Source organism: Carettochelys insculpta, chromosome 24 (genome assembly GCF_033958435.1).
Source record: "Carettochelys insculpta isolate YL-2023 chromosome 24, ASM3395843v1, whole genome shotgun sequence".
Lineage (NCBI taxonomy): Eukaryota > Metazoa > Chordata > Testudines > Carettochelyidae > Carettochelys > Carettochelys insculpta.
Window position 1 is genome coordinate 1,160,146 of NC_134160.1, and position 23,908 is coordinate 1,184,053.

At 47.1% G+C, this 23,908-nt stretch overlaps 1 protein-coding gene across 1 annotated transcript in view; it reads left to right on the plus strand.

Annotated features, from left to right (window-relative positions):
• The first annotated feature begins 317 nt into the window (after positions 1-317).
• EPHA10 (EPH receptor A10) overlaps positions 318-23,908 on the plus strand; it is a 101,600-nt gene continuing 78,009 nt past the window's right edge. Inside the window, exons 1-3 of the mRNA XM_074976546.1 lie at positions 318-483; positions 15,901-15,965; positions 18,015-18,684. Coding sequence (XP_074832647.1) covers positions 393-483; positions 15,901-15,965; positions 18,015-18,684 — 826 coding nt within the window. The 5' untranslated portion in view covers positions 318-392. The remainder of the gene's footprint in view (positions 484-15,900; positions 15,966-18,014; positions 18,685-23,908) is intronic.

Below are 23,908 nucleotides of genomic sequence, written 5' to 3' on the forward strand. Positions count from 1 at the left end.
CTCTCTCCTGAGTGGCTACTGAGCTTCGCGCCCCTTTCCGCCCCGCCCCACTCTTGTGAGCGGCCGCACCCCCAATCGCTTCGTCCCTGCCGCTTCTCCCGGTAGTGAGTGGCTACTCTCTGTCCTCGCCCCGCCCCACCATAGCTTTCGCCGCTATGATTGGTCTGTGCCCATCGTCGCCACGCCCCCTCCCTCGTGCCCCTCCTTGCGCCCTCCCCTCGCGCCGAGTGGTCGCTCCTGCCCCCGCCCTCGGCCCGGATTGGTCCGGCGGCCGGGGGGGCGGGTCGGGCTCCGAGGGAGCGGGCTCAGCGGCCGCCGCGGGGCGGGCGGGGGAGCTGCCGGCATGAGGCAGGCGGCAGCGGCAGCCGGAGCCGCGCGGAGTCGGCAGCACCATGGAGGCGGGCGGAGGCGGCTTCCTCGTGCGGCTGCTGCGGCTGCTGCTGCTGCTCCCGCCGCTGCTGCCCGGGGCCGCCGCCGAGCAGGGTGAGTCCAGCGGGGGGCAGGTGGGGGTGTCCGGGGCGGGGCTTGGGGGTCGTTGGGGACCTGGGGGGCGGGGGCGCGGTGGGAAAGTCGGAGGGGCCGGTGAGGGGTGTGGGGGGATCTGGGTAGGGGCAGGTGAGGGGGTCGGGACAAGGTTTGGGGCAGTCGGGGCCTGGGGGCGCTGGGTGGGGTCCGTGTTGAGGGGTGTCGGGGCAGGGGGCATGGTGGGCGGGGCTGTCGCAGTGCTGAGTAGGGTGGGATGAGGTGGAGGGGTTGTGGGATGAGGCAACGGGGTGTGGGGCAGGGGGTGAGCTGGTCTGGGGTGCAGGGGCACATGGCTGCACCATGGTTGTGTGTGGTGTGTTGGGGCAGTCTTGGGAAGGCCAGGATGCGGCCGCGTGGGGCTGAGCAGGGGCAATGCACAGGATGGATGCGGCCGCGTGGGGCTGAGCAGGGGCAATGTGTGAGCTACATGGGGTTGTATGAGGGAGAGGGTGATTGGGGCAGGCAGCAGGCTTGGTGAGGGAGGGATGCCACAGTGAATGTATGGGCACGGGGATTGGTAGGGGGGTTTTGATTGTCATTGAGACGTGAGCTGGGCACTGACATGAGTGTCTTCTAGCTGTCTGTGCTCCATATGGTTCCACATCCTATTGAAGAGTGGGAAACAGGCAGGGGATGAGGAGCTGGGATGTGGGCGATGCAGTTGCATATAAATAGTGTTTTCTGCATGTGTATAAATAGTTGTCATTTTAAATTGCGTTTCCCAAGTGTCTCTGTAAACAGTAGCTAGTCCTCAGTCTCCTTTCCCTACCCCGAGCAAAGAGGAGGGTAGCTGGAGGCTGGGATTATGGTAGTGGAGTCTGCAGGGAACCTTCTGTGGGGCATCTCTCTTGGACTCAAGTTGCTCATTCCAACTCTCTTGTCTCAGTGCCGCCTCCTCTTTTTGTCTTGTACATGGAGATCTCTTGTGCAGGTTATTCTCTTTGGGCACTTCATGCTTTTTCTTCGTGCTAGGTTTGTGTGCTACAAAGTGAAGAAAAAAGGCAGAATGGGGAAAATAAGTAGATTCCACAAAAGGTCAACAGTTGGGAGGCTGCACATTTCCTAACCTACCTTTGAGATCCAAAACCTTTTCAGCCTGTTATTTTGGTTGTGAGAGCTCCCGCGATTCATAATTTATGGGAGAATAGATCAATACCTAGAGAAAAAAATATATAATGCAAAATCATATGAGGTATGTCAATTTGTGGTTGTCAGGATATGAATTTTTGGTATAGTACTTTTGTTATTATGGAAACAATAGAGTATATCAAGGTAGCTGAGTTTCATTAAGCTGTGGGGTTATAATTCTGTTCTTAGTTGACAAAATAACATTGAGAGACAAGGTAGATGAGGTAATACCTTTTATTGGACCAGCTTCTACTGGTGACAGAGGCAAGGTTTTGGGCTTACATAGAGCTTTTCCTCTGTTCTGGTCTGAAGAAGATAGTAACAGATGTAGTTTAGATATTCCCTACAGCCAGGGATTGAAAAAGGTTACAGTGTAGTTTGGTCATATCAATGGATTTTCAGTTCCTTTGTCTCCCTGGACCTACAAATGTCTAATTTAGCTGAGCGAATTGTGTGGCATAAAGGTTTGGGCAGCAGTTTTTTCATTTCCAAGAACAAAGAATCAAAGCTGTCCATCCTGGTCTGATTAATTCTTACTATGTTTACTGAGTTGTAATCCTATCACTTAAGGAGAGTGTAGAAGACGGACATCTGCTGATGTGAACAGAAGAGTCACTACTAATTCTGAATTCTAAGGCAGACTGACAGTGTGGATAATCTGGTAAACTAAACCATTGTAGATTGTGTACCTTAGGCCCAATTATCATCCAGGTGAACTAACATGAGGTACTGGTATAGAGTCTGTAATTAGTGCTGTAACCAGTGTGTTCCTGTATTATTGGTAAATAACACACTGAGAACATGATTCATGACCTAGACTCTCTGAGGTATATAAAATCATGAGCGGTGTGGAGAGGGTAAATAAAGAAAAGGTCTTTACTTGCTCCCATAATATAAGAGCTAGAGTACACCAAATGAAATTAATGGGTAGCAGGTTTAAAACTAATAAAAGAAAGTTCTTTTTCACACAGCTCAGTCAACCTATGGAACTCCTTGCCTATGGAGGCTAGGACTATAAGAGAGTTCAAAGAAGAGCTAGAGAAATTCATGGAGGTTAGGGCCATAAAAGGCTATTAGCCTGGGAGTAGGAATGGTGTCACTGGCCTCTGTTTTTTCAGACGCTGGAGAGGGATGGCAGGACACAAGTCGCTTAATCATTGGTTTTGGTCCACGGCTGCTGGGGCACCTGGCACTGGCCACTGTTGGCAGAAGGGATGCTGGGCTAGATGGACCTTTGGTCTAACTCAGTGATGGCCATTCTTATGTTCTTATGATAAAAGTTCATAATTCAGGTAGCTAACGCATGTTCTCCAATATACTATTTCTTGACTGGAGATGTTTTCTCTTTGCTATGCACATGTGTAGTTGGAGAAGAGTTCTGCCTTGTTGTGGTATACAGCCGGAATTCATGGTCCCGAAATTCTCCTGGTTTCATGACTATAACGTTCTCTAAAATGGAAACTCTGGATTGAATTCCTTTTCGTTTCTTGAATTAATTCAGAGGAGACCCTGGTAATAAAGTCTGGGCAAGCATAGTGTATTGCTGCCAATTTTCTGTATGTCTAAGTGCCACATGACTGCTGTTGCATTAAACTTCGTGAGACTGCTTTGTTTTATGTGACAAAGTGTGAAGTGCTGCTTTGGTTTCCATTGCCAATGCAGTTTGAGTTGTCTGGAATTGTACACTTCAGAACAAACTTTGATATCGTTTCCCTGGAAACTACCTGACTTTTGCCTTGCAAAAAATGCCCCATGGATATTGTGTGTGGTTCCCTGTCTGGTCACTTAACCAGCTGTTAATTTACCATAGACAGACACCTACGTTTCTCAATACTGACCGCCTCCTGTAGGTATTGATAGCTTATCAATGGCAGCATTACAGTGTGTCTCAGCTGAGTTCCAGTGAGAGCCAGAGTGTGTCCACCTCTGGTATGGGACAGTATCTGGTTAAAAATACACAACTCAGGGACTGGCAAAGGGGGAAGGAAGGTAAACCTTAGAACTGGGCTTTTTGCACCAAATTTAGGCTTCAGCTTTCTCTTAATCCTCCCATCTCTTTGCCTTCACCTCTTCCATGTCCTTGCCCACCCCAGATGCTGCACTCTGCTCTTGTTCCTTTATTGCTCCCTTTGCCCCCTTCTTTAGACTTTTAGGTCATGATGCTCTCCACCTGGAGAGACTCACCCCCTCCCCATCTGTGCTCTTCCTCACTGACCTCCCCTCCTGGCTGTCTGCTTCTCCTAGCTTGGTGTCTGCTTGGAAGCATCGTAACAGATCGGATTTGCTTTCCTCAGTTCCACCTCTGTAAACAGTGATGATAATCCGTCCTTTGATGGTAAACTGTTCAGGGCAGGGCTGGTCCACCCGGTGCTTGTGCAGTGCCTTGCACAGCAGGGCCTCTCACTGCTGTTGTAATACTAATAACTGGCTTATATTTTAAGCTTCTTACCTGCTCCCTCTGTGTTCCGTGCCTATTCCCTTTAGAAAGGGAGTTCCTTAGGGTAGTGACCTTCTCCTGCAGTTCCTGGAAACAGTTGTGCATTGCTCTGATCCTGCTTTGATGGTTAATACAAATAAGAGGGTGCATGTGGAAGCCATATGGAAGAGTGTGCTGCTGTAAATGCTGTGATCAAATGGAAATGCTAGCTGGCAAGTTCCCTTTCTTTGCACTTAGTGATTATATAGCTGCTATCTGAACTTGCCCTCTGGGGATGTTTGAACATGTCTTGTGAGGTAAACTCAGATGGGTTGACTTTGTTCTAGACTCAAGTTTCTCTCCCTCCACCACCTTCTGGCTTTGCTATCACACTCAAACTATTCCATTCCATTTGTCTATAGTGTATGTATCTGCTTTGTGCAACGTGTGTCTTCTCAAACAAAGCAGGTGAGTCAATGGCTAGGCGTTTCTATGCTTTTTCTAAAGGAGCCCAGTGAAGCTCCATTCAATTGCTTTTGAATTTCTGAAGTGCTGTAGTTAAAATACATCAGGGTCACTGGTGTTGCTGAAATTCCCATTCACACCATGAATCTGGTGCTCAGTGTTGCACTGTGGTGGGAAGTGGCTCAAGCCCTAGAGGTGCCGAATGATGTACTTGGTGTAATGTGGGCTAAGGAATGGCATTGCACGCTTGGTTGCTTTCCCCATTTTGCCTCTTGCTGTCTGATTCTGTTGGGCTCTGCTGTTTCCCCTAACACAGTGATCTCCTTGTGTTGCCCACTGCTTTCCACTTGCACTGTTATACTGATGGATAGTAGTGTGACTTATCACTTGTTGATCTAACTATTCCATCTCATGTTCCTCCTGCATTTACAAGCTCCTGTGACTGCTCCATTCCCTTCAATGCCTAAAATACTGGATTTGCACCTCCTAATCTTAGAAAACTCTCCTTGCTGTCATATACCTCTGGGATTGTGGTAAAGGTATCAGACTGAAAATACTCCCCCAAGCAAGCTCGCAGTGCATGTTTGTAAATATGCTGAAAGCCCAGCAGGTTCTAGTGGTAGTCCGGTTGCAATGTTCATATTAACAAAGCCTGATTTAAGCATCAATCTGTAGTTAAAAGGGCTCCCACCATCAAGCTGCAGCACTGGTTTGCAGTTGCAATCATTTGATTGAACAGTCTGGCTCATTTGCAAACGCTGCTCTGCTGTCTTCCCCTCTTGATAAGTAGGGCAGATGCAGTCCTTTGGAGTAAGGCAGTTTACTGTCCACCAGTCTTTCATGTTTTTGGCTCTGCTTCACTCTAGTGATGCCCTCTGGCTGCTGCAGCTTTTTCATTCCAAGTAATCCCACTGATTGCACCCATTCATTTCCTGACATGGGTTGCATTAACCATGCCTCCAACCTTTTGCTTTTCCTCTAGGATCCTGAGGAATCTGGAATTTTCTGTGAGGACTCACGTTTATCCTTCTCAGCTTTATAGGTAGGGAGGCCAAAGAGTGACTGTTTGAAGTGCAGTGGTGTAGCTGTGTCCCTCAGTATAGTAGGGAGACTTTAAATGGGTGAGGGAATAGCTGTTATTGGGCCAACCTCTGCTGGGTAGAGAGACAGACTAGCCAGCTTACACAGAGCTCTTTTTCTCCGGTCTGGGGAACTCACTAATTAACTGATCATAATGCTTCTTTCTGGCTTTAAAGTCTTTAAACAAGGAATCCTTGCCAAGTGCACTGTGGGATTGCTTTTGTATTTAGTGCAACATGTAGCACGTTTAACTCCTCTGCCGAACTTGGCACCACAGTGCCACTGGGTCTAGGGAGGCTTGCTGCTTGATTTCAAACTAGTGTGCTGTGGTGTGCATGGGACCGACTATGTTACACAGTGATATCCCCGTACATCAACCCATTGTTGGATAACTACCTGGCCTTCACAATGAATCCTCCAGGAACCAGAAGAGTAAAGGGTTTTCCCAATGTGCTTATTCAATTTCCAAGCCATGTGCCTGTCTTTCTGGGTGTCTGCTGTGGCATTCCTAGGATGGTATGTACTTGGCAGGAGTCAGTATTTACTTTTTGGGGTGCCCTGTCTTTTTGCCACGCTCCTTAGGAGTCCAGGAAACAGAAGCCCTTCTCTTGAGAGGAAAAGAGCTTGAATGACGTTAGTGTTGGATGAGTGCAATTCAACAGAATAAACTGATTGTCTGTGGATGATGATTATGGAGATAGTTTATATGCCTGTGTCTTCAAGATGTATGTGTCAACAAGACACTCCTCATTACCCAGATATCTAAGGAAACTACAGGCAGATGTCTGAGACACAGAGAAACAGAAGAGAAAAATGTGACAAGAAGAGTGATGTTCAAGAGTCTAATGATAACATGTAGGAATTTTATGGAACGCATGGGGTACCGCAGTTATCGGCTTCCTGAGGACTGTCAGAAGTTCTCATCCCTGCCAGTGCCTGTAACTGTACACTATCATCAGTTTGGTCTGCCCCAGCAGTGGTCAGGTGTGCTATATATAGTGCTGCATGCAGCTTTCCTAAGTATGGTCAGAGTTGAGTCAACCGTTACTACATATTTTGCCTGTTTTTAGCAGCGTTTGAGCAGATAGGTGCATCTTGTCCTATGTGTAAAACAACCTGGCAGCTCTGAAATGGTCCGTGTTAGTCCTTCATGCTCTGTCACAAGTCCACCTTCAAGCACAGCTGTACTGTTCCTTGACCAATAGCTCCATCACAGCCAAGATAGGGATTTTATGTACGAATCCTGAGCTGTGACAACTGCATGGCACCAGAGACCCAGGGGGCAATCTAATAAAGGAGGTTTCATTATTCTGTTCAGACATCTCAGCCATTGCTTTTACCCTGTGACAAAGTGATGTCCTCCTTCCCGGGTACTGCATATCTCCAGAACTGCAGGAGTGGGTCTGCCCCACAAAAGCTCATCACCTCACACATTATTTTGTTAGTCTTTTAAGGTGCTACAGGACTGTTGGTTTGGTTTGTTAGAAAACAAACTAACACGGCCACCTCTCTGTGACTGGTCTTGGGGTAAGTTAGTGGGAACAGACCCAGTTACAGCCAGACTTGTGATTTAAAGTAATAGACCGTCATACAAGTAGTTTATTGAACCAATATGTACGTTTTCACACACTTCGATTTTTGCAGAGTAGGAATCTGGCTATTTGGCTTTAACAAATTAAAGAAAGTCACCGTCCTGGGTGCTGCATCAGGGAGCAGGGTTATTTTTATTCCACCTAATACAGCTCATAGCTCAACTCAAGTTCCCACTTGGCAGGAGAGAGTTAGCATGGAACAGCCCAAAGCAGGAGTGGAGGAGAATCAGTGCTCTCAACCCCCAAGCAAAGCACAAGAAAGGTGAAACCCCCTACTGCAACCCACTCCATGAATGAGCCACCCACACAATTGACTGTGCTCCCAGGAAGCTAACTAGAAACTCAAGTAGTTGGGACAACAGCTTGTCAGTGCAAGCCACTTTATTGGACTTTCAGTAGGAATATCCCAGCGCATTTACCTTGAAGTGGATTGTTGTTTAGATAAAGTAGCACTTTAAAGACTAGCAAAATAGTTTATTAGGTGAGCTTTTGTGGGACAGACCCACTTCTTCAGACCCTGTCTGTCCCACAAAAGCTCACCTAATAAACTATTTTGCTAGTCTTTAAAGTGCTACTTGACTGCTTTGTGTTTTGATAGTGTATAGACTAGCACGGCTCCCTCTCCGTTACTTGTCGTTTAGATAGTTTGAGCTCCTGCATCTAACTCTCCCCAAGCAGAATGCCTGCAGTTCCCACTAGAGCCAACTTCCTGGCAACCTGGGGAGGTGGAGCCCTATAGGGTGTGAGGAGAGTAGTGTTCTGGGTGTGCATAGCACCCCTGGGCTCTGCCTGAGCTGACTGGAGTGATACTATTGTATGGTTATAGGAGTTGTGGAGGGATGAAATCCCTGGCAGTCCTTAGGGATCTGATGACTGATGTCTTGCTTTACATGTTCCTTAAAATTCTTGAGTGTCATATGGAGACTGACACCCCAGTCTTCTGTCTTGTTTTTCTCCTCCACTTTTCAGTGTCTCTGAATGCACTTGGTGACATAAGCTGCAGCTTGAGAGGAGGCTCTGTTCTGCTTCCTGAACTGTTGTCCCAGGGATTGTGGGCTGCCAAGCCAGATCCTGCAGGTTATACCATTGAAAACGATAGGTTACAAGACACATCTTGTCCAAAGCGTCTCTGAGTTATGCATATTTATATTCATAACCCATTTTTCATAAAGCATTAGGGGTGGTGTCTGTCACACTAAGTGCTTGGGTGTAGGTTCTACATAATGCAGCCAATGTGGGATGGAATTTAGACCTGGAGTTTTGGCATGGTGTGTGCTTTTTACCTGGCAAACTAGGCCAGAAAGACCTGGAGCTATCGGGGAACCTGGGTGCACAGTCTCTCGAATGATCAGATTGAAGCTGCCATTGGAGTCCCCTTTGAGGTTCCCTAGTTGAGTTGATGTGATGCACCCTATGGTACTTAAATTAGCGAGCAGAGTGCTGAATGACGCTGCCATCAGCTGACCCCCTAAGAACATTCAGTCTTCTGCAGACACCATTGCCCTGCGGGGATACCAGCAAGAAGGAATGTGTGGTTTTTATCCTTCAACTCTGCCAACACCTGCAGTAAGTGCCCTCCATGGCTGAGGGGGTTGGGGCGGGGGGCTCACCTACAAGGGCAGGTAATCTTGGTAGTGCGACAGACATTTGTGTTTCACTGGAATCCATGTATGCTGATGGATGCTAATCACCTCTCCTGAAAATGGGAAATCCAAGAGTTCAGTGTCAAATAATTCATCGTCACTTTTTCCAAAATCTCCTTTAGTCTTCTCCAAAATATTACAATACTGTCCGTCTCTGTCTTGCTAGGCTTTTGTTCTGTAACAAGCTAAATGTTCTCCAAAACCAGCCAGAGATTTTTCTGAACGTTGGGGTGTTCCGTAGCTCGTGGGTGAATGGGAAGTGAGCTGCAGTCTTGTGCAAGGGAAGGCCTGGGCTGGATGGGACATGGATGCTGGCTTCTGGCTCTCTGAGCTGGTCTCTTTGCTTGGCACACTTTAGCACCAGTGTCTCAATGCCCATGGGATGGAATTAGGAACAGGCGTGTGTTTGGGATTTTGTGCCTTGAGAAATACATTTTATTGTCACTCCACCAGGAAACAATATTTGAACATCTCATTAGCTTTTAAGGCTACTCTTCTATGTGTGTTTGTTCTCTTATCCAGATGTATAGCTATCTGCTTAGTTTCGCTAAGCTTGAGTAGCAGAAACATCTCCCCCTTTGATCTTTGGAGATGGTCTTTCCCAAGGGATGTCTCCAAAAGGGTAGCACAAGTGGATTTTATAAATATAATTAAAAAGAGCAAGCAATTCATTTTATTAAAATATCAGTTTTTCCTTTGAGAGCTCCCTAATGCAGTCATGGCATTCTGTTACCTGATATCAGATCTGATCAATCAGCAGGTTGCCTGGAGTGGGGATTACACGTTCCATTAAATAAGTTACAATACAGCCAAATGGACTGCATGCAAACTTGTCCACCAGGTACAGTGGTGTGTTGTATATGTGGCACTCAGCAGCATTGCCTATTGGTTGAAGCAAGTAGCGCAGGAAGAAGAGGTTCTAGGTTCTATTCCTGGCTCTAGAACAAACACAAAGTGCCTCAGCGAATTCTGTTCCTGTTGCTGTATGACAGTGCCACCCAGCTGGGTCCAAAATACTCATGTTTGTTAATTCAAACGTTTGGTTTGAACCAGAAGCACGCCTTGGGATTGCAGTTACTATTGAAGTTCTACAGGAAAAGACTGTGGCCAGTGATCACTCCCCCCACCCCCACCCCAGAGCATCTGCAGGTCAGTGGGTTTCTCCTGCAAAGTTCTGATTCAGAACCTGACCTGTTTTGTACACATTCAAATTGCATATGCAGTAGTGATGGGTAGAGAACTAATGAATATCTTATGCAAATCACATCTGTGAACTTTAATTGGTGTAACTTTGGTTGGGCTTTGTTATTTTCACATTCTTCTTGCTCTTGTCTGATTGCTTTGTTACCACTGATTATGCACTGACAGTGCACATTTGACCAGGTCACTTTCTCTTTGTATTGGGAGGTTTTGCCTATTTTTCTCTAATTGCCTCTTGGCAGTACATTTTGTGTATCTGATGTTGTAGTTACTCCCCTCACCTTATGTAATATCAGTGCTCAGTATAGGCCCTTTGTCCAATGCAGCCTCATCTGTAAGCAAGTTTTTCTGTAGTAAAAGCTCACTAAGAATACACTGGTGTTAAACAAGGCTGAAGGCAGCCAGTCAGTGTGACTATCACCACGGTCTGGCCAAACTTTGTCATCTGACACGACTTAGCAATTCTGACTGCCCCCTGGGCCGCTCTTTCTCATCTGTAAGGTGAGGATGGCATGCTCCTCCCAGGGGTGACGTGTGCCTTCATTCATCACTGCTTATATGGTACTTTTGAGGTCTTGAGGAGGGAGGCAGTAGAGGATAGTTAAGTGTAATATTCCATGTCATTGACTGTTTTCCTTGTTAGCCTTTGTTTGTCAAACTTAGTTGCAATTGAATCCAAAGCAGCCCAGAGTAGGAGGGAAGGAGACCTGGTGCAGCTTCCTCTCCATTTTCCACACATCTCTTCCCATGCTCATTTTACTTCTAACATGGTAAGTCTCCTGTTCTGGGCATGTCATGATACTGCTGGGTAGGTTGTCTGGGGGGGGTGACCCCAAGACCTATGGATATAAAAGAGTGAGTAGATGCGGCCTGAGCTCCAGGTCTGTGGCTGTTAGCTGGAGGTGACAGCAGCCTTGTACCAACATGTGTGCAACCCTCAGTGCTGGATTAAGAAAGGGGCTTTAGGGTGACAACCTGGGGTCCAGGACTGAAGCCCCTGTGTCCTGGGCCAGCTCTGCTTGGCAGGGGGAGGCTGCTGCATGCTCTTGTTCCCCTCCACAGCCCCCCAGCTGGGGGACCCAGCCCCCGAGTTGTCACCATGATGAGCACCACACCAGGAAGCTGTGTCCCAGCACTGCCCTTGCCTGTAGGGTGTCATGTGTTCTCCTTCCCCCTCCCCACCTCGCAGCTCCACAATCCCTGGCCAACGGGAGCTGTGGGGGGTGGTGCCCAATGTTGCGGGTTAGTGATACGCTTGTGTAGCAGATTTGGTAGAGATTCATGTGTCGCCCAGCTGATTGGCAGAGTGCTCACAACTAGGGGTTTTTTCCTGCTGGTCATGCACATACCTTGGTGTGCACAAAAAAGTATTCCGCCTATGGAGGGAAGGCATCTTCATGTGGACAGACAAGGTTAGAGGGAACATTGGCAGTAACTGCAAGTGAGTGCAGGCTTCTATGAAGCCACCTGTTCTCTCCTCCCTTATGCACCAAAAGGGAGCCGCCCAGGTAAGCGCCCTGCATCCCAACCCTTGGTCCCAGCTCTGAGCCCCCTCCCATGCTTTAACTCCCCCCAGACCCTTCACGCCACCCCAACCTTCCGCCCTGAGCTCCCTCCCACACTCCAAATCCATTGGCTGTAGCCTGGAGCCCCCCGCAATCCAAACGTCTCTCCCTCAGCTCCACCCCACAGCCCAGGCCCTCGGTCAGAGCCCTCACCCCTGCCCCCAGCACTGCCTAAACCTGCAGCCCCTTCCCACATATTGATCTCCTATTTTTTGGCCCCAACCCAGATCTTAGGGGGCTGCACAAAATCTAGTAGCCCTGGGCCCCTATGAGAGTCAATCTAGCCCTTTTAGCTAAGAAAGGGGGCCACAGAGCCAAACTGTGTTAATATAGGTTATGTGCAGATGACCCCTAGATTTTTTCACCTAATAATCCTGTGGAATTGTGCGTCAGGTGAGAAAGTGTGGCCTGCTGGCTTCTTTAATCCCGAAGTGCCCTGTCTGGTGACAGGACAAGTGTTCACAAAACTTATGTGAAAACTGGGTCTCCCCTCCCCCCATCTTCCCAAATGAGAAATCTTTGAGTCCAGAGAAAGAATCTGGCTGCCAGTGATTTGCTCTTGTGGTCTGTTGTTTAAGTTGACGTTCATTTGTTGAGGAGTTTTATTCATCACTCTGGATCTTAAAATAATGAATTCCCTATCCCTGGTCTATTTGGTGATTATGTAAATATTCCCATGAGTGTGGTGAATAATAATAATTCCTCTAAACTCAGTTGTGATCTGGAAATACACGTGCTTCATTTGAGCCCGCACAGCTGGAAATGAAGTTGCAGACCATGAAATACAGGGAGGGAGGTGATTTGCCAGAAGGACTGGCTTTGTCAGAATTTGTTGCTGTAAATAATTTGAGCACAGCTGTAATCCACTCTGTTAGCTGAACTGTGGCCAGTGGATTGTGGCCAGTTTGCATGGACTTTGGAGTAAAATGTATGGTCTGCATTGAAACCAACACCTTCTGCAAACAACTGACTCAAGGGAGCTGAGGTTTGCTTTCCGTACACTCTGAACTTCAATGCAGACAGTACTACTTATAAGCATTGCTCATTGTGTTTGCCAGAAGCAGCCCTGTCTCAGTTTGCTGCTCAGATACTGAGAAGCCTAATGTTGCTAAACACCATTGGTGGGGATCAGCAGAATTTATGAAGTAGTACAATATGGTGGGTCTGGCAGGGGGCATAGCAAATGGCCAAATCAGCAGTAATATCATTTGATGGAAAAACTAGCATCTGCTAGGAATGCACAGCAGAGGCTGGCAATTTATGGTTAACAGATAGCTTAACTTTGGGGGTGGGGGGAGAATTCTGCGTGTGAATTAAAACTTCTGTGATTTTATGGAAACTAACAGTAGAGATGAGACTAGTTATTCTCTGCTATTGAGAGGCAAGCAGGTCATGCATGATGCTCTCTCTCTGAATCTCCTGGTCCTGCCTCTTCTCCTCCCCCACCCCACTGTTAGGGTGGATTGGGAATCCCTTTTTCCCTGGGGGTGAAACTTTATATCAAGCTCATGAGGGAACTGTCAAAACAAAAAAGCAGTCAAATAGCACTTCTGAAGAACTGGGTCTGTCCCACAAAAGCTCATCACCCGATAAATTATTTTGTTAGTCTTTAAAGTGCTACTGGACTACTTTTTTGTTTTGATAGTATATAGACTAGCATGGCCATCTCTGTTACTACTCAACATGAGGAAACTGGAAATGGAGAAACACTTCAATGACAGTAAGCCCTTGAGATATGTGCATTCGACATTAGTGGGATTAGAGGGGGACCTGGGAAGCTCCTGCCAGAGGCAGCGGCTGGTGCACAGGGGAGGAGAGACCCCAGTCAAAGGGGAACTGGGCTGGCACAGCCAGCTCTTCTCCTGTGTGCTGTTGCTGGGGGAGGGGTCAGAGGAGTTGTGGGAGCCCAACCCCCCTGCCCCCCCCTCCAAGCGACAGAACTCGGGGGAAGAGCAGGCTGTGTCAGCCTGGTTTCCCTTTGATGGGGGATCTCCTCCCATCTTGCCTGTGTGGTGGCAGCTGCCCCTTCTGGCTGAGCTGGGGGAACTTTGCTCCTGGAGCCTTTTAATGCGGTGGGGGGGGGGTTCCCTGTTAACAAGAGGCCTCCCAAGAAGGCACTGAGGGAACCCCAGGCCAGGTGCGATTCCCCTTCATGGGGGCATTGAGCTGGCTCAGCCAGCAGCCTTTTAACATGGGGACCCCTGTTAACCAGGGGAATTCCCTGACCCTCCCCAGCGGTGGCACCCCAGGGCAGAGCTAGCTGAGCAAAGTGTGCTGCCAGCTGTCTTCACCCTTAACAGAGGGGTCCCTTGCTCCAGGCTGTGGCAGCAGCTGCTGGTACTGAGCTGGTGGCCTTGGCCCCTCACCCCCTCAGCTTGTGCAAACTTCGAGGTACACCTGGTTTTCCAGGAATGTAACTCTGGCACAAAGCAAGGGTCTGCTGTATTGTCTGTTAACTGAATAAACAAGTGACTTCGTGACTGAAGCTATAGCCACAAATTCCTGAGAACTCACAGTTATCCTTAATATCTTCATTGTTTCTGTTCAAATGTTTGACAGTTTTTCTATTCCAAAGTGGGCATTACGTGAGAACATTTTTATTATTATTGGTTATAGTCTCTTCTAGTAAATGGCCCATGTGCAACACTTACACTCGTGAAATGTTTATCACTGTGATAAAAATGCAGCGGTTTCCCGCCTATTTTTTCTGGCAGGAGTCTGTAGAGATTAGCCTTTATATCCTGTTGGTTTTAGAGAGAACCACAATACCCAGGAGTGGTGTCTTTATGATTTTTCAGAGGGATGAGTCAGTTTGATTCTGCCAACATACTTGATTTGTTTTTACCTTGGAATAAATGAATGGCTTGGTATAATCCCGGCCTGGAGATTACAGCTACTGAGAGGAGAAAAGACTTGTTGGGTCATCTCAACTGTGCCAGGATCCATCCCTGCTGCTGAGCTGTGATGTTTTGCCATTGCATATAGGCCTGGAAGTGGGTGTTCAGTGTAAAATGGTACCTAGTATGTCAGGTCTGGTGGTGACAATGCATTTGGAAAAGTCAGCACCATTTCCCTGTGTGCTGGAAACCAATCTCACACAATCCCTTCTGAGTAACTTGGATCAGAAAATGGGGAAATTTCCAGCAATTTGGCTGTTGTAAAGGTTTTGATGTTTGTAAAGTGGAACATGCTGTGTTTTTGCTTTGAGGAGCACGGTGGACTAACCTGTCCTAATCTAAAGCATTAAAGTCAATTTTAATGTGGTTGTCATGGGATTAGTACTAAAATAAATTTGTTGTAATGTCTTGGTATTTCTCAACCAGGCGCGCACATGTGAGTCATGTCCCTTTGCTGATATTTTGCTTGTAGTATAATGAGCTGTGCTGCAAGACAGTTCACACAGCCCAGTGCTGAGCTGTCTTTAGCTGTATAAAGATTTGTCTGCTAATACCCATCACCGTGTTACCTGAGCATTTTCAGTCTCTGGGATGAAATCTATGGTGCGTTGAAGTTAGTGGGACATTTGCCATGACTTCAGTGGCATCGTCGGTGGACCACTGAGATGTAGTTGTGTGGTATAATGTGTATCCTACGTTCTGCTCCTGCCCCTGCAAAATAGCCCATCCGCTTAGATGTGATCACTGTGTGGCTGGGTAGGCAGCTCCACCACAGCTGGTTGGTCAGAGGTCCCCAGGAAAGATCTTAGAATAAAGACTCCACCTTAGCAGCAGTAAGTTCTTGACTCACTTGTGTGTGTAACAAAATATTGGGCATCCTGTTCCTCCACCTTCCCTCCTCACCTGCCCCACGTGTAGGACTCTGAGTTACCCTGCACTTGTTCCCTCAAATTGTTACCCTGCAATTCCAGACCCTCAAGGCAGCGTGGCCTCTGGCAGTTTTGCCGCTGTTGTTGGCACAGGAGAAGTCGGCAAATACAAAATTTGGTTCTCAGCAGGTCAGGGAAGGCTACAGGTCTTTGAAATGGTTTACATGTGACTGTTGCCATTGCACGGATAGTGTCAGCTGGTGACAAAGTGGGAGTGGAAACAGTTGCAGGATCTCCTGAGAAGGGCAGAGTATCACTCTTGTGGGACTGCGAAGCGGGGCATAGTTAGAAGGCAGAATGTGCCCTCTTAGAAGTGAGAAGCAGTATGAATACAGTTTCCAAGAAGCTGAGCCAGTTGGTCATTTCAGAGGCTGGCTGTTCGCTGTGGTTTGTCTGGGTGACTTACGTAGGAGTGAGTTTTATCAGTTGCCTTTTCTTAACATTTCTCTCTCCCATGCAGTTGTTCTGCTGGATTCTAAGGAGTCGCAGGCTGAGCTGGGCTGGACATCGTACCCATCGAATGGGGTAAGTGAAAATGTAAGCAAGCATGTGCTCTCCCTGTAATACAGCACCCATCCTGCCCACAGCCAGTCTGGTTAACTCTGACGTAGAGCCCTATTGTGTTTCTACTGGTACTTGCCGCATATGCATGCCATGAACCTCTGTTGGCTCTGCACGGTGGTTCTGGGCTGCCCATACTGATGGGACTGGCTTGGTGGCTAGAACTGACTGGCTGCAGTAGTTGAGTGATGCCACCTGCGGAAGTGGATTCATTGGTGGCACCTGAACCATTGATCCCACAATTTCCTCAGGAGTGCCATGCTCTGTGTATTCAGAGGGCCTTTACTTTTAGCTGTTGCTTGTCTCAGTAGGTATCTGCTTCAGCCGAGCAGTAGAGTGATGGGCAGAAAAAACTCTGCTTTAAATCCAGATCCCAGAGGTGAGCTGCGAAGCAGCGACATGTCTCTGTGATGTAAACAGCAGGCTTGACAAGCTGACACAATGCTGCCTTGACATGAACAGTGATGTTTGTCAGTCCCAGACAGCAGGAGAATGGAGTGAGTGAGTGTATTGATTATGTCAGAGGAGCACCACAAACCGAACACCTTGCATGAAAATGCGGCTTGCATTCTTGTGCTGAGAGAATGAACTCCAGTCAATTAAAGCTTTTATCCGTAGTTCACTTTCCAGGCCAGTTTTCTTAAGGATTCATTTTGTTCCCTGATGAGTAAAAAGGGTGGGATCTCTGGAAATCTTGGGGTACTTGACCCAATAGGTATATGTGACTCCTCCATAACTTTGTGGTTTGCTAAGCAAGTGGCTGGGCTGTTGTCTCTGTCTACCTGAATGGGCAAATTGGTGATATCAGATGTTTCCAGCTGCTCTTAGCTTCTGAAGCGACACTGTTTGGAGTGTGCTCAGGGCTCAGCTGCACTGGAGTCTGTCCATGGCTGGGAAGAAACTCCATTATGGGGTTTTCTTGGTAATCTCACTACAAACTCTGCCAGGACTTGCTGTGAGCACTCCTCAGGGCTACAGTGGTCTGATTGCCACTCCTCAATCAACACTTCCCCTGCTGCTTCAGGGACATGCCACTTCACTTAAACTTGGGTGAGTTTGTTCCTTGAGAGCCTCAGTGTCCTCAGCTTGCTTTCAGGCTGGAGGTGGTCCCTGGTTGGTCTGTCACATGGCTTCTTCGTACCCTGCCATCTCTAAGTTCTTTTGATGGTGTGAGTATATTTGGTAGCGTGAGCTGCTTTTGTGTGACAGCGCAAATTCTACCTACCTGGGAAGGTAAAGCCAGAGAGACAGTTGGCCTTGGGGACTTTGCCCCTCACTCTGACCTGAATTTCTCAGCACTGCCAGCCCTTCTTGGAAGGGAGAGTGGAATCTTTCCTTCTCCTGCCCACCAAATGACTGGCAAGGAGGGTCTTACATTTCCTTGCTCCTTATTCTCTCCCTCCCCCACATCCCTGGTGATCTTATAATTAGGAGGTGGGTGCTTCCCCACTGGGAGGCTGTAATTGCTGCTCTTCTGTACTGAAATGCATCCTGTGACCTAAAGCTACTGGAGTTGCAGAGAGATTGGCAGTCAGCACCTTGAGAACAGTTAAGTAGGTGCTTGGAGAGAGGGGTCAGTCAAATGGGGTTGGAAATGGGCCCTGGTAATACACTTAACTATGACATTAGCCTCCAATAAAGGGAAAGCCATCACTGGCCCCTTGGGAGTGAACTGGGGGATTGTGGGCCTTGCCTCTAGTTTTGCAGACAAGACTTCTCTGGCTGTGAGAAATGAGGTCTTTTTTTAGACACTAAATCTCATGTCCATCATCTGTTGCTGTCTGTGTTTCTGCCTCCTAAATATTTAGACACTGGAAAGCACTGCAGAGTGTCAATGTTGGGGTTTGTGTATTTTGTGGGCAGCAGGCTTTTTAATGCCTGTTTTATAATGATGTGTGGGATATGGGGGGGTTAGTGGTTGTATTTAGAATGATCTCGGTATGAAGGGGGTTTTACTTGGAAGGCTGGTTCTCCTCAGTTGCAGGTATCAAGATGTGTGTGTTCTTTTTATAGTGGGAAGAAATCAGTGGAGTGGATGAGAACTACAAGCCAATTCGTACATACCAGGTCTGCAATGTCATGGAGTCAAATCAAAACAACTGGCTGCAGACAGGCTGGATTGCCAGGCGCAATGGCCAAAGAATATTCATTGAGCTGAAATTCACCCTGAGGGACTGCAATAGCATCCCTGGGGTGGTAGGCACATGCAAGGAGACTTTCAATCTCTACTACATTGAGTCAGATTCTGATCTGGGCCACAGCATCCGTGAGAACAAGCATACAAAAATTGACACCATTGCTGCCGATGAGAGCTTCACCCAGGGGGACTTGGGCGAGCGCAAAATGAAGCTGAACACAGAACTGCGGGAGATTGGGCACCTGAGCAAAAGAGGCTTCCACCTGGGCTTCCAGGATGTGGGTGCGTGCGTGGCTCTGGTTTCTGTGCGGGTTTATTACAAAAAGTGCCTCTCCACAGTGCAGAACTTGGCAATATTTCCGGACACTGTGGCAGAAGCAGCATTTGCAACCCTGGTGGAAGTTAAGGGCACCTGCGTCAATCATTCTGAAGTAGATCTGGATAATCCTCCCAGGATGCACTGTAGTGCAGAGGGGGAGTGGCTGGTCCCCATTGGGAAATGTACCTGTAGTGCTGGCTTTGAAGAGAGAGACAGTGGCTGTGAAGGTAAAAAATGGCCATTCATGCTCTTTTTTCAGGCCCCGATCTGTCCGTCGCATGGGTATACTGTGCTCATCACTGTACTCTCAGCGAATAATGCAAAGAAATGGAACTGTATTTTCTCAGTCTTGAGTTGTGGTCATTATTTATGTAGCTCATTACAACTTTAGTCCAATAAGCAGAGCTTAATTTGGGGACTGGCGAGGAGGGTGTATTGTTTATGTAGTGATGGTTGTACTGTACCAACTGATTTAGGAGCATCTTTGGCTGAACAGCTGTGCCAAGGGCTCACAATGGTTTCATATAATTTCCATAATGTGGTATTGCCATAAAATGACTCTAGAACATTAATATCTCCATTGTCAGGCTTTACACTCAATAATTCAGTGGCTTTACAGCTTGGAAGGTTACATTTAATGACAGCTGTAAAAATGGATATAACCCCTACTTAACTAGTGTCACTTTAATGAGTCTGAGGCTGAAATTCACTTCCGTCTTTCTCTTTTAAAGTGATGGTGAGAGAGGAACTTGGCATTCCCAAGGGGCTGAATGAGCCATGGGGCTGGTACTCTCCTTGGAATCAGTGTTTGGAAATACTTTTGGAATGAAGGAGAATTATTTTGTTAATGCCTTTTTCTTAGCACTTCTTCAATAGCTAATCTCTGTGGCCATTATAGCACATACTTTTGTAAATCAAGCAAAAACATCAAGGGAACTAAGATGCATCTCTGCAGGATGCTTTGAGTAGCTTTAGCTGTACAAGAACTAGGAAATTCTTGTTATCTCTGTCACAGAGCTAATCCTGTTGTGGTGGGTCTCTCCCCACCCTCTGGGGAGTCACCGAGCCCTCCTGTTCAACCTGGCTGTCTCCCTCACCCTGCCCTTTACTGTGCCTTCTCTAGCACACACCCACATGTAGGCTCATGCAGAGCCTGCAAGCAGCTCTGTGTGGGAGCACTCGGACTGGGGATTGGCTAGCATTGATTGCACTCACCCTCTGGTGTGTAAACTCAAACGAGCTTGTGCTGTATAGAGATCTGCACAGCATAAGCTCATGACATTCACTTCCTCCCTCACTGTGGAGGAAGATATGCACAGCTCTGCCTCCCACCTCAGGGAGATGGGAGATTAGCATCTTCAAAGTCCCCCTGTCCTTCCTCCTGGCCCATGCAGACTGATTGCCTATTGTCTGGTGGGTGTTCCCAAGCTGAAAACACAGCGTAATTGTCATCTTAGGTGCAGAATGATACGTGCATACAAGTAAAGTGATCATGTTCAGTAAATCAGAACCTTTCCAGTGATTTCACATGGCCATCTTGCCTGATATACATCTTAGTTATGCCATATTCATATAATATTTTATGAAGAAAATGGGGTGTTGCATCACATGCTCCCTTTTAAGTATCGGAGGGGTAGCCATGTTAGTCTGGATCTGTAACAGCAACGAAGGGTCCTGTGGCACCTTATAGACTAACATGCTCCCTTTTAGGCGCTCCTCAGATTGCTGGGAGAGGAGCTGCCTGTTGGATCCTGAGTGCTTGACGCCTAACAAGTCTGTGCACTGCCCTTAGTCTGTCTTAGTCCCAGTGTGCAGCTCCTCTGCCCACTTGAGAGCTGAGGCCTCCACATCCTAGAGTTCAGCCCTTGTTATCAAAGCTGCCTCCCCCTTCACCCATATTCCCCCTTATTGTAAACCCGCCCTGTACCAGAACGCCATCTGTACAAGCGTGCGTGGTCCAAAGGTTAACATTTCAAGTGCCCGAGATGGTTGAAGCACAGTGCGCACACAGCGTGGGCACAGGAATCTAGGAGGATTGGTCTTTACTTAATTGTGCAAGAAATACACAGATCTCAACAAAAATAATAAACTCTTCATTCATTTGCCGGGCTTAGTTTCTTCACGGCTTCAGAGCATTCTCTGACCTGGAGTCAATCTTCCCTGGCGGCCTCCAGGATTTGTCTTCAGCGTGCGGTTCTTTCCCACCATGGAGCCCCTATATGTCCAGATCAGCTTGCTCTGATTTTTGGTTTGTCCCACAGCTAACCTACGGATGGGACAAGGAAGTCACATGAGCAAAGACTGAAGGACCTGGGTATGTTTAGTTTGGGAAAAGAGACGATTAAGGTGGGCTATGACAGCAGAACCTAGATGCTTGAAAGGTTGCCATAGAAAGTGCTGGAGAAAAATTGTTCTCTTTCTCCAGAGGCCAGGACATGAGGTGACCAGTTCAAACTACATCATAACAGATTTAGATTACACCTCAGGAAAATCTTTCTATCTGTAAGACCAGAAGGCCAATGGAACAGATGCCTAGGGAAGCAATGAAGCTCCTTCACTGGAGCCTTTCAAAAGGAGGCTTGGTAGCCATCTGTCTTGGCTGGATTAGCTACAACGAATGCTGCATCTTGGCAAGCGGTTGGACTACGTGGCCCTCATGGTCTGTCCTGACCCTGTGATTCTATGATCCTAAAACTGAGCATATCATGCCGCCCTGTCAGGGGGCCCTATTCTAATGAAAGCAGCATTGGCTCTGTAGCTATTGCCAAAGTGCAGATTGGGTTAAACCCTGCTTCTGGAAGGCTGTGCAGTGCTGCAGAAATCTCGCTCAACCGAGGGACGAGAGTAAGAAAGAGGATGTAAATATGTCCTGAAGTGCTAGTATTTCTCTGTAGTAGAAATGCGCCTGTGTATTAGTGAGCTCTGCCTAAGGATAACAGTTAAGTTGTCAAATGAATACTTGGCACCATGCAAACCTTAAATTCCCTTACAGGAACCAGTGTGCAGACCATCTAATTTTGCTCCCTCCACCTCAGGAAGGCAGGAAGGCATTTAATGGTGCTCTTGGTAGTAGTTATTCACTTAATGCCCTCTTTAAGAAGACCATAATAAAACTATTGAATTGAAATCTTGGTATTGTTCAGTGCTCGTGTGGCAGCTTGCCATGCTCTTCCCATCTGTTTGGAGTAGGGAATTTACATAGCAAATCCCAGAAGGCTCTTGCTAATGTTTCAGGTTTTTCCGTGTTGAGTTTAAATAATTCATTTTCTCGTAGGAAAAATATTTGAAGTAATTTAATGGACATAATTGTTTTTTTTTTTTTTCCCTGTTCGCAGAAAGCAGTCATTAGTCATTCTCTGTGGAGCAGTGTCTGATGTCTGGTCAAATATCAGAAAATAATTTTTTAAAAGTTGAAATTCCTTTAAGCCTTGCATTAGCATAATGCTAAGTGAATAATGCTGCAAGATTTATGATGAAAGCATCTAGGGCTGCAGGAATTCTTTAGCAAGGACCAAAAAAAAATCAACTTCACTTGAAGGCAAACAAACATCAGTGGCTTTTTGGGGATTTTAAAATGGACTGACACCAGCAAATCTGACTCCAGTGCTCTGCTCCCAAGATATGAAGTATAACATGAGGAAAGGCCTGCCAAAGAGCAGCGCCTCCTAAATGCGACACACTCCATTATATCAGACACATGTTCTGTCCCTGGACTTATCCCAGTTTTAACTGGGAACTGTCCTCAAATAAAGGAATGGGTACATCTGGCTGCCAACAGCGAGCAAACCAAAGCAGCTCCTTAGGATTAGGATTCTCCACCTGTCACCTCATGGAGTAAGGACCCAGCTCACAGACATGGCACCAGATCAAGCAGACACATCCACGAACAGAGTGTCAGAACAATTCGTCACAAGCCACAGACATGGCCCCACAGGGGGAGAAGGAGGAGAAGTGTTAATTGACGGAGCAGCATGATAGCCCAGCAAGGTTGCATAATGCCCTCTCCTTGAGCGAGAAGGAAGACCAGCAAATACTGTGACAGATGAACTTAGTGTGAGAGACACAACATTGCACACACTTCCCTAGGCACTGGCCTTTACCCACAGGCCACGCATCAGCCCTGCGGCTTGTAAGTATCATGATACACTGGGAAAGTTCTTCTGGTATGGGTCCAAAAGCAGGTCCCACTATACCGAGTCAGTCACTGTTCTCCCAGAGCATGCGTGCTTGGCTTGGGCTGACCAGCCATCCGATGGGCTGGACTTGCTTCTCTCTCACTGGTAGGTAAAACCACTGGTGTTGGTGGCCAGGATCAGGGGACCTGGCAGGAGGCCAGGGAAAGCTCTCTAACCTGGATTTGGGTGCTATAAAATTGGGTAGTAAAACTGGCAGCTCTGGGGATGGTGGGGGTGGGGATTGACACAATGAGAGTTGGGTAAAACAAGTGGGGCAAAATCATGAACTTTGGTTTGGGAGGGTGAAGAGTTTAACTGGATGTGGTGGTGAAGGGAGCTCTTTAAGATGTGCTTTTCTCAGTGGGAAAGAAATGGATTTCTGTGTCACCTTGAATTTGCAAGGCTGGGTTCTAACTAGATTATAACTCTAGTATTCTAGTGATTAAAGTGATGAAGTCGTCATAGTACAGATGCAACATTCATGATCTAGAACAATAGTCAGCAGAGATTAAAAAAGGACTAATAGGATTGATAGCACACACTGCTCACTGCTGCAATAAATCGAAATATTTTTGCCGTTCATCTTTCTGCACAGCTCCTTTCATCCAAAAGGATCCTAACGTGTGATGAAGTTCATGGCTTGTTCTCATATTTCATAATTCCCTTCACCTATCACTGAAATGTGACCACCTCTAGGGTGGAATGAAGTACCCGTTAGCTGCCTTCTCAAAGAAGATGAGGTTTTGTCACAGTAAATACATTGAAAATACTCTGCGTGTTTAACATATGTTTTCAGCCAGATGCTGCTCTGTGCTTATTTTGGTTTTGAAATCTAGCTCCAGTGATGGCATAGTGAGTGGATTAATGGTCTTATTACATTGCAGCTGATAAGACTTGTCCACTGCTCCCTTTTGCCTGACAGGCTCCTCAGCAGCTGTGTCCTTTTACCCTTAATATCATGAGACATGGTCTTTGACTCGATATATAATTCACTTTCCAGAGTATGCAATATCTTTCATGTAACTGAAGCTCTAATGCACAGACGCTGTCTGATGTTGGTTGTAAAGTTCTCTTTCTGCTTCATCTTCCACATCCTTCTCCTCCTCTTAGTATGTGCAAGGGGAATTGCAACAAAGCCCACGGTTAATATTTACCAGCCAGATTTGTTGCAAATGAGACAACTTCAACCAGCAGGTAAATTAATATGATGGAGACCAGTTTCCAAAAATAGCTGTCAGCCACTTTTCTTTGACAGAAACGTAAATTTGTGCTGTAG